Genomic DNA, 15,381 nt, shown 5'->3' with positions numbered 1-15,381 from the left:
TAATAAGAAGGAAGCTTGCAATACCATAACAACTTAGCAAAAATTGAATACCATCCCTCAAGAGAATGAATGGCTCTGTTGTTTTCCTCTGTCATAAAAGAACTCCACATTCAACTCTTCTGTATATGTTTTAGAGGCTTTCACATTGAAAAGTACTGCCTCCTCCCCCCACAATTTCTTTAAATCCAATTCAAATTGGAAATCAGAAAAGAATTAACAGCTATGTTGCTTTTTGTATCCTTAGCGTAAAAGGGTCAAAAGGATTATTATTAGATAGGTACCTTCATGCAGTTCTTTCCGCAACTTCTCTGCATCTTCTTGCAGGACAGATTTTTGTGTGTTGAGAACAGCCACATACATCTCTAAGTCTGTCCTACATGACTTCTCAGCTTCCAAATAATGGTTCAGTTCTTTAACCTAAATAAAAGGAGGGAAATCCACTATCTCAGTGAGGGAACACTCTCAGGCATTTCCTTTTCGTTAGAAGTTATAGTGTTGCCTGTTCAGGTAATGTACAGGTGCTGAAGAACAAGCTTAGTTCTAGAAATCACAAATATTCAACTACCAGTGTGCAAGTAGTCCTCATATTTATTTCTGAATAAATCACTCATTAAAAATCTGCTAAGTCTAACATACTAGTATATCACAGTTATAATAGCTGGATCATAACAGCAGCGGCACTGAGCACAAGAGATGGCAAGGAGGCAAGTATCTCAAGTATCTAAGAAGAGCAGACAATGCAGCAATTCTTTAACCAGTGCTGATAAGCCAACAACTAAGTACGATGTAGAGATGGTTCAAAAATTAGAGTAATAAGAGTAGTCAGAAAACATGACTGTGAGGCAAACTTGAACTAAACCTGGGATGGTAAGTCTAAGAGAGAAAACATTGGGACAAGAAAAAAACCCAAACATTCAAATGCATGAAAGATGGCTGCAGAAAGAAAGGAAAATCTGTCAATGAAAATCAATGACATCAAAAAAGACTGAAGAAATATATTAACGATATTTTTCTTCTTTTCTGTTTTTTAAATAGCAAAGCTAACAAAGAACTGGAATAAACACACTGGAGAGACTGCAGAATCTCTGGTAAGAACCTTTTAAGATAGGGTTACATAAACATCTGCCAAACATAATGCTTGTAGAAATGGATCCCTTCTTGGAGCAAGGATTGGGCTGAAAGATTTCTTTATGGCACTATTCAGTTTCATGGTTTGCTGAGTCAGGAGTCACAGGAGTTTTTATTCTGAAGGAAACAAAAGCCTTCAGGCAATTGCTAAATGGCTACACAGAGGTGCTGTTCATCTTCCTCAACACAGTACGGGAGCCACAGACACCAACTCAGAGTTCAAGATAGTTCTTAGGCTTTAACTTGGCATTGATGGTGGGAACAGCTTCTCCTGCCCTAGGATACCAAGTCTTCTATCTGCTAGCCTTTTAGCCTTTGAAATGGAGAAATTTGACTCCCACAGAATAGTTCTTGGGCAGGATAGAACAGAAGGGGAGAGGGGAAAAAAAAACCAAACAACAACATTGTTTCACTAATCCAGCTAAATATTTGACACTGAAAAACAAAATTACATGACTCAAGCAGATCTGAGGGATTTCATCATGACCAACAGAAAAGCCAAACATATTGCTTATTCTACATATCAGTCCTCATATCCATCTAGTAATGTCATGTAAATGATACCGTGCATTTTTATAGTGCCATAGATTACAGTATTTTATCAACTTCCTAAATTTGTGCTTAAACATCTTCTTGCTAGACACAAAATAGCAATTTTTTCCCGTTAAGCTAAAAAGGTGACTTGAAATAGGACTACTACAATGTCAGACAGGAGTAACGAAGTGGAACTGGCCACAGGTAAGAATTAAGGACCTAAGTTAATTTATTTGGAAAGAACCACCATCTAAAGTGAGACTTCTTTAAAAACAACCCCTCAATAAACTAGAAAACATGCATAAAGTGATTATTTCCTTTTTTTCCAAGAAATGCATGCTTGTGTTTTACTCATTCCACAGAATTACATGCTCATACTAGACTACTCTTAAGAAAGAATAAGTGATAAAAAAGGAGGGGGAGGGAAAGCATTTTGAGAACAAGCAGGAAACAAGAAAAGGTCCATGTTTCCTCATCTTCCCCAAATTCATTATGTCAATGAAAAGGAAGTATTATTTGCATCAACAGAAAAAGAGCTACCTGGAGAACTATTATTCCTAGGAGTACTTAAATCCCCCAAATTTGACATAATAAAGCACAAAGAATCTGTGAAGAAGGAAAACACTCAATCTAGTAAAATTTTTTAGACTGTTGTAATTACATTGTCCCAAATTTCAGACAGGCTTCCAAGTTGGAATAAAAGCAGGAGTGAGGGGGAAGAGAAAGAATTCCAGCAAGTGATGCGCATCTATTTAAGTGAGGATGCAAATGACCCAGAAGACAAGGCATTTATTTGTATGTCTTAACATTCACATGGTAAGTTACTTTGCAATTTCAGCCTATTTGACTTTCAAGATAAAATATATGTTACAGAAGACATCATCATTTCTGCATAAAACAGTACATTATATGCAACTATCTTAGAGTGATGTAGGATTATTTACCCTTCACAGCTGATGCGAAAGTTCAATAGGGATTCTGACATACCTGAAGAATACAGAAATGCTAGACAAATCACTTACATTGATTTCTTGCCAGCAATGACCAGTATCCCTTTCTATGAATCTGAGGTTTGCTTAAATTTTAAGATATAAAAATTCTGGTGATACTGCCTCAATTTTATGCCCAAGATTCAAAAAAGAAATATAGGACATGCTTGATGGATATAGATTAAAATAATTCTGTCAAATTCCAATCTTTCTGTGGATGCAAGCATGGCAGTAATATAAAGGCCAGGCTCTTGGAAAGGTGCAAAGCAGATATTTTTCTAGAACTTTTTCTATTAGTAGTAGACCCGAAGCCATGCAATTTAAGCTAAGCAGAGATGATGCACACACACACGCATGCAATGCAACCCTCAAAAAAATGTTTTTTCAAAGATGGGAAAAACATATATAGGCTAAATATGTTATTTATGCTACAGGAGAAGAAATGTATTGCATGTGAGGAGTTTCACAACACACCTTTTCTCTCTTACTTTACTTATCTGCAAATTAGCATGATGTAAGATATAAATTATGATACAGTTACAACTCCACCTCACCTTTGATGCTTCTAACTCTTTTATTTTTTCTTCAGCTCCTGTCAATTTCTCCTTTAGTGCTGCAATCTCTTTCTCCATAGGCATCACAACCGAACGCAGCTTCTCAGCATCTTCCTGAGCCTGAAGTTAATACAATAAATTATGAATAACACACATCATCATAGTTTTTACCACAACAGTTTCCATTATCAGAGACTTTTGGAGAAAAATCTCTATTCCAACAAGAACAGCTGACTAAACTTCCACTTTCAATACTTGTCTTATTGCTATTTATTTAGTTCAGCAGTCACCTCTATGACAACAGGCCAATATTGCTCCATTCACAGAAGGAAGCTAAATTTTAAATCCACGTATGGATTAGGCCATGAATATCTGTTTTTAACGAGAATGTTAGTAAATCTATCACTCTTGATACATGGGAGAAAATTTACTGACCAGATATTTCAAAATACTGCGCTTTTCTGTTATTAAAGGCTGTCACATAGGCACATATAAAAAAAAGTGTAACACAAGAACTGAATAGTGAGTTATTGGTCATTTGTTTATTTATGAAGTTAAAAGAAAAAGGATCTGCACAGTTATGTATAGTGTAGCTTTGTTCTGTTTTAGAAGACCATTTTTCAACTTTAAATTACTATTGATGCAGCATCAGTTTCTGTCATTACTGTCTGTATGTAGTTTTGACAAATTGTACTATCTATTTCACAAACAGCATGATTTTTTCAAAAAGTAGTCCTGAAGAGATCAAAATAGGATAACAAAATGATGGGGGGGAGGAGAAAGAGCCAGGTAAAACCAGCAAGAATTAAAATGAGAAATAATGTTCAGTGTTCAAATTCAAAATTGCACGTCAAAGGGTGGCCCCGACACTCCCATTTCTTCAATTTTTTTTTTTTTCATGGATGCACTAAAAACTTTCCAAATGAAAGAAACAGCTCCCATAGACTCCACAAGCAGAACACTCAAGTTCAAGTAAAATTCTTCAAGCCACAAAGAATTTAAGTAACCTAATTTGGGTTGGTTTTATGTATGAAGGCTCAGAATGCTCGATTGTTCTGTGTTCTACTGGAGGAACTCACTGGGGGGGGGAGGGGGCAGAGAACTGTGTTCCAAAGCTGAAGTTTCAAAATATGACACTTTTTCTAACTGAATCAGTAAAGAATGCTGCTAAAAAATATTCATGTCTTGTTTTAAATCCAGACTAGAATGCAGGTCTTAAAGGTTACTCATCTGACTTGCAGTTTCTGGTAAGCTTATTGTCAACTGCATTCTGAGCAAGATTTTCAGAAAAAAAAATAGAAAATACTATTAACCAATGAAGTTTTCTAAACTTTAATAGACAAAAACCACCAATATTGCAATAACTGCCAATTATACTAATGCTGCCAGGCCCTTGGGCTCTAAAAAGCTTTAAGAAACACCTCTATAGACAAAACAAAATGAAATTTCTTCATGTTCAATTCACTTCTGCTACATTTTGTCACTGCTACTTTGCTCGTCCAGAGAGTACAAATAAAGTCGGTGAGGAAAGTGAGGGACATCTCATGATGCAGTGAATTCAATACCAGGGACATGTGATGGTCTCATACATACATACATATCCTGCCACCTGCAGCCAGCAACTCAGTCACATTTTTCAAACAGATGGGAGCAGGAGTTCAAAGACTGCTTTATATTTCATTTATTGTGTCAGTTCTATTCATTTAATGCTACCTATAGCCAGCTCATATGTACAGCCCAACATTTTTAGGACTGTTGAATAAGCTTTTTCCTAATTATTCACGATAACTGGCAGGAATATTTCATCACCACTCCAATTTCACATGATTCGACACTGAATGCAGAGCAACAAATACATCCATGAGGGAACCAACCAGTTCAGAGAAAGCCAGAAAGTTCTCTGAAAGCAAAATCAGTTTGCTGTTCAACAGCACCCAACTGGAAAGGTAAAACTATCAAATTCCACATGACAGAAAAATTAGCTGTTACTGTTTAGTAAACAGAGTTGAAGCTTGACACTATAGTTGAAACATAGTGCAAATGTTTCTTCAAAAAAAAGGGGGGTGGTCTTGGGGGCTAAGGATCCATATTAAAGAAATGTCAGTATGATACTGAGCTAAACACACACAATAGCTTGTATCTGCTAACAAAACAAGTGCTGGTCACTGGGTCTGCTTCTGAAGGTAAAGTATAATTACTGAGACTCCCAAATTGAGGTTAAAGTTCCCACTCAAACCTTTAATAAAATGACAATATCTATCCTCTCAAAAAATGCTACACAACGATACTGTCACATGTGGCAAGAGGTGCCATAGCATCACATTTCCTGTGTTAAAACACATTATTCAGACTCTTCCAGAGGTGTGATCCTCAAAGCATTTATTTCCTTCAAACATTTTACCAAGGTAACTTGACTGTCAAAGGCCAAGATTTTACATATTATCAGCCTGTATTCACTCATCACCTAATTCAAAAACAGGGCACCCTGACTGCTTCTGCCCCAGCAAAACCTGCTTCCCCCAGCACAGTGGCTGAAGAACATGCTACAAGGGATGTGCAGAGCACAGCGTGAAGATGATTCCACAGAGGGAACATGCCCCAAATGAGTCCAAGTCACCCCATAAAGCATTGCATTGCTAGCCTGACAGCAAGCTACAGCAATCCTCAATGTCCTTTACTGTTACGCCAACCAATGTTTTGAGAACAAAATCCCAGGTGGAGAAATCTCAGAATACTGTACCCGAATTCATTCCTTAAAAATGAGAGAAGCAGAAGACAGATAGACACAATTTAAGAGAATCTCTCTTTAAAGTAGGAATAAAACAAAATTCCACTAAATCTATTCCACTGGTTTTTATCATTACCAACAAAAGCAGCTTACTGCGTATCAGATTTTATGGCCAAATCTGTCACAGAAATCGGATAACTCTCCCCTTTAAATTCCCTCAATCTTGACTAATAGGCAAATTTCGTAACAGGAGGTTGGTCCTTTCTTGCTCTTTTTATATGCAAAATACCTGTTCTGCAGACTTCTGCTACTCAGTTTGACACAACTGTGCTGAGAAGAGCCTTTATATTCATCACAGCTCCAACAGCAAACCAAAACCTTTCCTGAATGGAAGATGAGGTCTGAATAAAAAGGGACTAACCAAATTTTGCCAGTGGGCAAGACTCATCCCAACAAGTCATTGTCCAGAGGTAACCCAGTCATTACCACCCAGAGAACTTGCATGGAAGTACATGCTTCTGTGGCTAGACTGCTTTAAGCATCTGTGATAACAAAAGCCCCAAAATCTATCTGGTATTATGACACAACAAGAAGACAGATACTTTTGTAAGTCACCAATACATTTCCTGAAAGATGGATCACTAGGTAAGCAAGTTTATGATTATAACAAGGTATTTACCTTTTTTGAGTTGGGAAGGGAGCTGTATAGAATACACACAAAGTTTCCAACACAGATTTCTTAGAAATAGTTGCTCTGTGATAAAAATCACAGAACACACAAGTTTTCTACAGAGATTTGGCAATTTGTAACCTGAAATATATTTATACAGAAAAGCAAAACAGCTGCTTCCAGACAAGTTCATATGTTCCATCAGACACACCCTTTCTGACAAAAAGAGGTTTGCAGGCTAGACTTGGATACCTCTGGCAAAGTAGTCAAAATCTAGTAAATACAGCTCAAAATAGCATGCTTATCAAAACATTACCCGCCTGCTCTAAGCACTTCTAAACCAGGATAAATAACATGCATACTGGAAGCCTGGTAGCACACATACCAAAACTGTATGCTCAACCAAATAAATAAACTTTAAATTCGAAAAGGTATTTGCAGAGTTCAGAGCAACATTTATTATCTATCCTTCATCTCCTTCAGGGGAAAAAGTATGCAGACAACAAGCGTAATTGTTAGCAATTACATGGATACAGTACTAAATCTCATGGATTTTCTTTATAGTTTAAAATGGATTTTATAGCCAAATTGAACACAAAAGAACAGAGATAGGATCCAGTCAGGAGAGCCAATAAGGTTAGCATCCTGGACTGAAACATACTGCCTGCAATCTTGTCTCTGCTCTGTCCATTCTTCTCACCTCTTATTGAGAATGCTAGACAATGGTATGGTTTATGCCAGTTTTAAGAAATGTGATGTATTATATGCTGGTACAGCATCTACTTACAACCCAGAGAGAAAAGTACTTTTTTAAAATTTTTACTCCATTGGTATGTTTGGAGAGTCTTCAGAACTGGCCAGAAGATGAAGATATTTTTGAAAAACTCTTTCCAAGTTTATGCCTTAAAAAAATAATAAATCCATCCTTATAACGGAGCATATAAAGATGTAGGATAAATACAACACTGTTGGCTGGAAATGCCATTTTGCATGAGGAATTGATCACAAGTCTTCAAATAGCACATCCCAAGTGATCAAGAAAACTCATCCTTTCACACTGACTGCTGAGTCATGAATATTCATTATTTTGCTAGCCAAACACAGTTTTTCATAGGCTTGGGATTTGTTCATTTGTTTTAAGGTAAAATTGAATGTCCTTTTCCTAATTCTGATCTAATTCTTAGTCTCCTTGAGGAAAAAAATACCTTCACAGGTTTAATGACAAAGAAGATTAAAAAACCCATGCAAAGCAGTTTCAGCAATTATTTCAAGCTGTGCTCTGGAAGACCAGATTTCCCCCTCCCCCTCCTATTACATAAAGTACATGTTCCTCTGCTTTATGGGCCTATAAAGCTTTCCAAGATCATATTAATCAGAGATTAATAAACCAATAAACCAATCACCTTTTGCTTTAGGAGCACAAGGGATATTTATTTCCTGTTTAAAAGAGTATAGTTGAAAATGCTATTTAGCTGTTACACTAAACTTCTAAAGGCTAAATGGCACATAATGAAGCTGCTAAGTTTAGGTGAGCTGCTCTGTCAACTGAGCAACTTGCAACTCCAACTGTTACTTAATCAGAACATTCAGAGTTTAAAAAAAAAAAAAAAAAAAAAAGAGCACTGAGATTTTAGTCATTGGAAAGACTCTCTCAGTCAAGAGAGATCACTTTCCAAAAAAATCTTACCAGCAGTTTGTTGGTAAGGCACTGCTGGGACTTTTACACTATGAACTCTGCATCTTCTAGGTTGTTTCTGCAAGACTCACCTTCTTCCAGCCTCCTTCCAGTCCTTCCAGACTTTTTTCTCTTAATAGCACTAAAACCTTCTCTTAAAACCAGTTTATGTCTTAAAATTCCAGCGGCAGTAATTCTGTAGTTAGAACATTGGCAGATTTACTTTAGTCTGACTCCTACCTTTATAAATCAGGACTACATGAAGAGCAGTCTCACTGAATACCAAACAGCAATTATGCAACTATAACTAGCAATATTCACGAATCTCTTTATAAGTCTCAGAAAAATAATTCCATTTTGCAACACTAATACTGATTGCTTGTTACAACACAGTAAAAATAAGTAAAACACTTATGTGGAATGTTTATGATATTCAATACTGCATTTCTTCTACTGACAGCAAGCAAAAACAAAGAAATGCAGTGATGTGGAAGATTATCAGACATTAGTTGACTCATTTACTGAATACAGGATCATTTATTACACTAAAATTTTCTTAGAGTACCTTGAAGACTACTGTAAGCCCACTGAGAAGACAAATTCACTGAAATGCAAGTTTTTATATGATAAACCAAGATTCCAAAACATTGATCTATTACACCAGGTTCAATTTCCTTCCTGCCTAAAAGAAATACAACAAATTTTCAAACTCAATTAAAAAAAAAAAAAAATCCAAACTCAACACAAGGCACCTCAATCTACTTCTATGAACTCTTCTAAGTCACAGATCTTTGAACAACAACAACAACAACAACAACAACAAAATCTTTCCAAACTCCAGGGCAAATATCTTTCATTAGCTAGTGCCTGTTTTGTAACAGCAAGGTTCTGTATTTCCTAGGAAGCGAGCAGTACCATGCTGCACAAACATGGCTTACCTTAAAGAAAGATGAAAGACATTTTAGATATAGTGCCCATTAAAAAACTCAAAAGAAGTTTATAAGATCTGAGAAAAGGCATAGAGGCGTGTCAACTCAAACAAGGACAAGGTGCAGAAGTGTAAAGGAAATTTTATACATCTGCAGTCAATCCAGAAAAACCTAAAGGGGGATTTACTTGAGTTCATTTGACATTATGACAAGAGACTTTATGAGGCCTTCTGCTTTTACAGGCTGAAGGCCAAACCTTACCATCTTCTCAGCTGCAATCTTACTGAATCTCAGCTGCTCTTACTGAATCCATATAATCAGGTGCAATACCTTTGTGGATTTAAATGCAGGATTAGGTCATGATGACTTCCATGAACAAAGAGCTGAAAATTGGCAGAGCGAGGCTATGTGTATTTCTGAGGAATTACAGCAGGCCCTAGAAATGAACTCATGCATAACAACACAAGTGTATCTTGAAACAGAAACTGAGTAGATTTCAATGTACCTTTTTCATTTCATTTTCTAGGTTTTCTTCCTCTTGACCTTCAGACAGTCGCCTTCTTAACTCTGCTATTTCCCGTTCCACATTTTCTCGATATTGATTCCACTGAGCTCGCTCTTGCTCCAACCTGTGGTGATACTGGAGCTCATAGTCACGAACAGTCTCTATAAAACAGCATTTTCAAAACTTATTTTCAATGTAAGTTAAAAACAAGAGCTTTAGGAACTCCATCTCCAACCAGTCAATGATTTATCGTCATAAATGATCAAAACTTCGACAACAGTGAACTTTCACTTCCTCTCTGTTCCCTTTGACTCTTGCCCCAAAACCCAACCACAGAAGCAAAAGATCCAGAGGAACTGCATCTCAATCTGTACCACCACTAGAACATAAAACAAACAAGCCCCCAAAACTTTGTAACTCCTAATTTCAAAATAATGAACAGGTCTAACATCCTATTGATCAACACATTCTGTACCATTCAAACAAACAGAAATTTGTGTACTGAATATACATGAATATTTGTCTTCTCCAGGGGAAAAGCACAATCAGGTGATGGAAAGACTGTCTACAGCCAACAGGCTGGAGGCTCAGGATACTGTGACCTCATTTGTCAACCTTTAAGAAAACAGCCAGTTATGGCAACAGTTTGCCCCCATTTTGCTCCTTGCACATAGTTTGTCTCAGAAACATCAAAAGCTGTGCGACAAGCAAACAAAGAATAGTTCTGAACCATCAAGAAAAAAAAAAAAAAGTCCCACAACTGATACAGAGTAGCATGTTCAGACCCTAGCCTGGAGCAAAGTCCATGTGATAATACTGGAGGAATACTTAACTGTCTGACAGCAGAACCCTGTTTACACAGAAGGAGAGAAGAGAATCACGCTGTCAGCCTAAAGCTGCTTTCAGACTTGTCAAATTACATACATTATACTTATCTTCATGGAAGAATGAAGTATCACATTCATAGTCTCTCAAAAATGTTTTGCATATATGTGGGAGTTCCCATTGCCATGATTCCTTCTAAATTCTACCTTCATATTAACAGAAAAAAAAAACACCAAGCTCCTTTTTAAGAACTTAGGAACTATGCTTCATCCATCACTTCCATAGCCCAGTTTTGTCAAGCTGTGAAAAGCAGCTATCCATATTCTGTGCAAGAGCAGGCACAAGTCACTAAACACATACTAAAGAGGTGTCTGATCTTAGCAGCAGCAGCTTGTCTGGTTGCTGTTACCTTTCATAATAGCTTGTAGCGAAGCTACTTCTTCTTGCCACTGTCTCTTCACCTCATCGATAGCTTCCTGCTTTGTATTCTCAGATACTGTAGCTATAGCTTTGATGTTCTCCATTTCAGCATGAGCCTCCATCAGCTGGGTCCGCAACTGTCCCAGATCATCTTGGGCTGCTTGCAACACTGCATTTTGTCTTTTCAAGTCCTCTGAAAAAGAGTGTTATTTACATTTAGTTTGATTAATAAATTCAATCTGAAGAGTATCCATAGTTGCTATGGCAAAGAACAGTGCTCTAAAAGGGGGTGAAGAAGCACTGATATTAAAGCATCTACCCATAACAACTGAACAAACATTAGTATCTGTAGGGAACATTATTGCTTGACTTTGCTTGCCCTAGTCTTTTATTAAAAAAGTACCTTCTCATCAAGGCAGTCACAAAGCAGACACTGTAGATACATATGACCAATAGACCTGATGAAAGTGAACTGTGCTTCATTATTATTTAACTCATTCTGGTAATAAATCTGGAAAAGAACAACAGACAGGAAGACAGTTCCTCCCCCATTTTTGGCAACAACTTGGTCCTGAGTTTGGATAGAACACTTGATATTTCCTGAACAGAAACACTCTGAGACCACTACATGGAACCCACATAAGAAATACATGCAGCTTAATTTCCTCTTTACTATGGCTTAGCTAAAACTGAGCTTCTACTAAAATAAGGAATACATTCAATGGAACATCTACTGCTTCTCTGTTGCACCTATAAACAGAAATTGAACTAATTTCACATTATCTTCCTCAGTTTTCACTTAATCTGAAGAAAAAATCTCTGGAAGATACATATTATACAATTAATTCCAACAGCACTAACACAAAGTATAGTTTTATGCCCACATAGCCTATTTCAACAGCAATCACTTTCAGCAGAAACATCTGGCAGCATACAACAAACACCAAGCTATTGCCATGTGTTTCCCTAATACCAAAAAGCTTAATCAATCCTGGTGCCCAACACCTTACTCCTTGATAAAGAATATGGAACCCAATGCTAATCAGGTACTCAAAATAGCATTAATCTTCTTATTAATTTAAAAAAATCCTGCAGCATTTATATTAGTTAGTTTTACAATGTTAGTTACTTAGTATTAAGAATGGGCTGCAACAGTCCCAATATACACTTAGGAAATGGTTTTGGAAAAGAGGGAGGGGAAAAAAGGCTCGGGGCCAAAAAAAAACCCCAAACCAAAGTAACTGCTTGTATATTCTCCTCTGGTATCTTTTCACTTCAGTACATGTGAAATTTGGATTATTTTTTTATCCCTCGTCACAATTTATTTTTATTTTCTATTCTTTTACTGTTCTGAATAGGGACAATTACTGCTGATCTCATCAGTAGTGTCTTGTATCTTAAATTTCCTTTCATTGAGCTGCTAGAAACACAAAGAATTAGGCCTTCTGTATGATCTGATCTTTATTATGCCTGTTGTATTTCTGCTCTCAAACTTACACAAGCAGTTGCAGTCTTAAGGCATTATTTTTTGGCTCTACTTTCATATGTTAAGGACAGGAAAATCATCAGGATCAGAAACAAATCAATTTGACTCTCAGAACAACAGGCGTCTTTACTTTCCAGTTCTTTATCAGATATTTGGGCTCATACGGTTCAAATTTTCCTGTAAAGAGTGTTATTGAAATAGATGCCCTTGGCTGGTATTAAAGCTTTTATAATGTTGTCTGCTTACATTCTACCTCAGATGGAAATTTAAGACAAATTAATACTACATAAAAAAGCTAGCACAAAGTACAAACAGCATACCATCTAGAGTACGTTCTTCCACTTACCAGATCAGCTGCTGTTCAGAGAGAACGAGCACACCAGGACTTCAGAAACTTAGTATTAAAACTCAGTGGTGGTGTTTCTGCATGTACCAAGTTGCTCTGCTGACTCCTATCCATGCAGGCAAATTTTTAAATTTAATTCTAAAAATTCATTCTAGGAAGCTAAATAGCCACCTACTGAATTTTACTCTCCTTGTCTCTTATGTTCTTATTGTATCTGTTTAAAAGACTACCATCACTTTTCAATTTTTGGCAAATCAGACACAACAACAATGCCCTATCCTACTAACCATGCTGGATATGCAGTCGACTATCCCAGTAGAAAACCCCCCTTAAATCCTAAGTATCCTTAACCACACAAAAAAACCCCAAACCCAAAACCCAAACAAACCAGAAAGCAAATGGAGAGTAGTAGTTGCCATTACAAATGTTATTCTTTATACAGGCATTATGTGAAGATGAAATTTAATAAACTTTAGAGTAATTCAGAGAATTGAGAACTTACCTTCCTTAGCCAAGTATAACTCCTTAAATTTTGCTCTCTTTTGATTAAATTCTTGCTCAAGTTGCTGCTTTGTCCGCAGAAATTCTGCATTGACCTTTTCCAATTCTGCTACCCGTTGTAGAAGAGCAACTAAAAAATAAAACAGAAAGTACATCACTAACAGTTAAGGCATCCCATTCTGCAAGTTTGAGGCTTATTCTTTTTAAAATATCTTTACCCATTAGCTCAGTTGCTGCCCCATGATACATCAGGACAAAGTTCTTTAAGCAACAAAGGAAGATAAGTTTTCTTAGACTGTAGCACCATACTGTAGTCAGACATCTTTACAGCACTAGAGGTGCATGTGATTGTTTCCTACAGAATTCCCTGCCAATGTCCCACAGAAAACCACAATTTTTTAGATAAAATGAAGGAAGAAATGGAAAAAGTGCCAGAATTATTTCTATTGGTGCTTCTTTCCAATTTAGTCACGAGGCACAGAAACAAGTGTGTGAAGCCTGAGCAATAAAGCATCAAGTTCTAAAAGGTTGAGGTCAAAGAAGCAAAGTGGCAGCCACTCAGCTAACAACTATGGAAGAACAGAGCACAGAAAAACCCATAAACTAAAAATTAGGTGCCATAATCTTTCCTGTCCCCAGTTCTGCACATTCACTAAAAGAAAGTGAACCAGACTATACTCAGAGAAGTCTGCCAGAAGATGACCACAATCTACGGAGAAATAACCGATCATAAGATCAAACTCTCATTTCCAGCAAGTAAAGAAAAATCCTCAAGGGCACAGATCCATCACACTATTTTCCAGTATTTACAACATTAGCAGCTGATCTGGTGGTACAACAAAAAAGGGAACAGTATGAACTCCACAAAGCACCTACAGGTTGTTACAATGTGGTTGTTATTGAAAAAAACACACAACACCATGGTATGATGCCATAAAAATCCCATACAACCACCAACTCTGTAATATTGATCTTCATGAGCAATATTAACTTCTTTGCACCTCAAGCAGTATAGGTCTAGTTTAGGTGCCAGACAGTTTCATACTGCACACCTCAGAGTTCAAATATGAAACAGAAACAAGACAGATGAGCTAGGAGAAAAAAAATAAAATCTATCTCCATGCTGCAATGCACTGGACAAATAACATTCCTCTACACAATTCTTCATCTGTTCTACAAAAGCATTTCATGGACATGTTCCAACTCTGTCGTGCAAAGCTGAATCACCTCTTCAGTTATAGCCTCTATATAGAACAGACTAGATAAATAAAATATCGATCCATCAGAAGTGTTTATGTATCACACCCAACACACTTCCCACCAAAAGCAAGTAGTGAAAACATCATACAAAGGCTACACGACTTCAGCATCAAACATTTAAGACTTACAAGCAGACAGAATTAGATCTAGAGCTTAGAGTGGTAAAACACTGGATGGTCAATGCCATTGAGACTGGGTGAGCTATATTTATTTTTAGTACCAGATGACCTAGAGTAAGAGCAGACACAAACAAAAGGACCTTTTAAAAGCACAGGTATATTTTACTGATTGCTGGTTACGAGGGCTCATGGTGTTAAAAATACAGCACTTAATCTGTTCAACTCTGTATCCAAAAAAAGGTATATGTAGATACAGGACTGAAGATATTTTAATGTTGCTTCTTTGTTGAAATCATCATTTTGTTTTTTTATCACTAAATACCAACACATCAGTTTTTTCTGGCCAACAACCCCTACGGGTATAGTGCAAAGCCAACCGCACAGGAGTATTCTCCGGAAAAATTAAAGGAACCTGTAGCAAAGACAACACACTGAGAGCAAAGCTTCAAGTGAGTTAGGAAAGTGGCTGGAACAAACCCAGGAAAGAAATAGCACACATGGAGCCGGGCCCAGGTAGCAAAAATGCTTCCCAAGGCTAAAGCGTTACCTTTGATCTTTTGCTGGAGTCTTCCAAAGGGAAAGGGTTTGCCTACATTTCCACTCCCCGCTGACTTCTGAGACGGCGATGCTGCCAGCAGAGCTGCTTCCCGCAGCGCGAGGGAGAGCAGCTCGCTCGCAGGCCCAGGCCAGGGCCCTGCGCAGCCACGCTGCT

At 37.2% G+C, this 15,381-nt stretch overlaps 1 protein-coding gene across 2 annotated transcripts in view; it reads right to left on the bottom strand.

The window, feature by feature from the left end:
- Positions 1 to 15,381, bottom strand: part of RABEP1 (rabaptin, RAB GTPase binding effector protein 1) — a 49,368-nt gene that overhangs the window by 17,525 nt on the left and 16,462 nt on the right. For both annotated transcript variants that reach the window (XM_026861399.1, XM_026861398.1), the window contains exons 2-6: positions 13,292 to 13,420; positions 10,947 to 11,150; positions 9,713 to 9,873; positions 3,206 to 3,325; positions 282 to 417 (exon numbers count right to left, since the gene is read on the bottom strand). In XM_026861399.1, the coding sequence (XP_026717200.1) occupies positions 282 to 417; positions 3,206 to 3,325; positions 9,713 to 9,873; positions 10,947 to 11,150; positions 13,292 to 13,420 (750 nt within the window). The remainder of the gene's footprint in view (positions 1 to 281; positions 418 to 3,205; positions 3,326 to 9,712; positions 9,874 to 10,946; positions 11,151 to 13,291; positions 13,421 to 15,381) is intronic.

The sequence above is a fragment of the Athene cunicularia genome (genome assembly GCF_003259725.1).
Source record: "Athene cunicularia isolate RWA chromosome 19 unlocalized genomic scaffold, athCun1 chr19_part1, whole genome shotgun sequence".
Classification (NCBI taxonomy): domain Eukaryota; kingdom Metazoa; phylum Chordata; class Aves; order Strigiformes; family Strigidae; genus Athene; species Athene cunicularia.
Note: the sequence above shows the minus strand (reverse complement) of the source record. Positions and strands in the feature narration are given on the sequence as shown.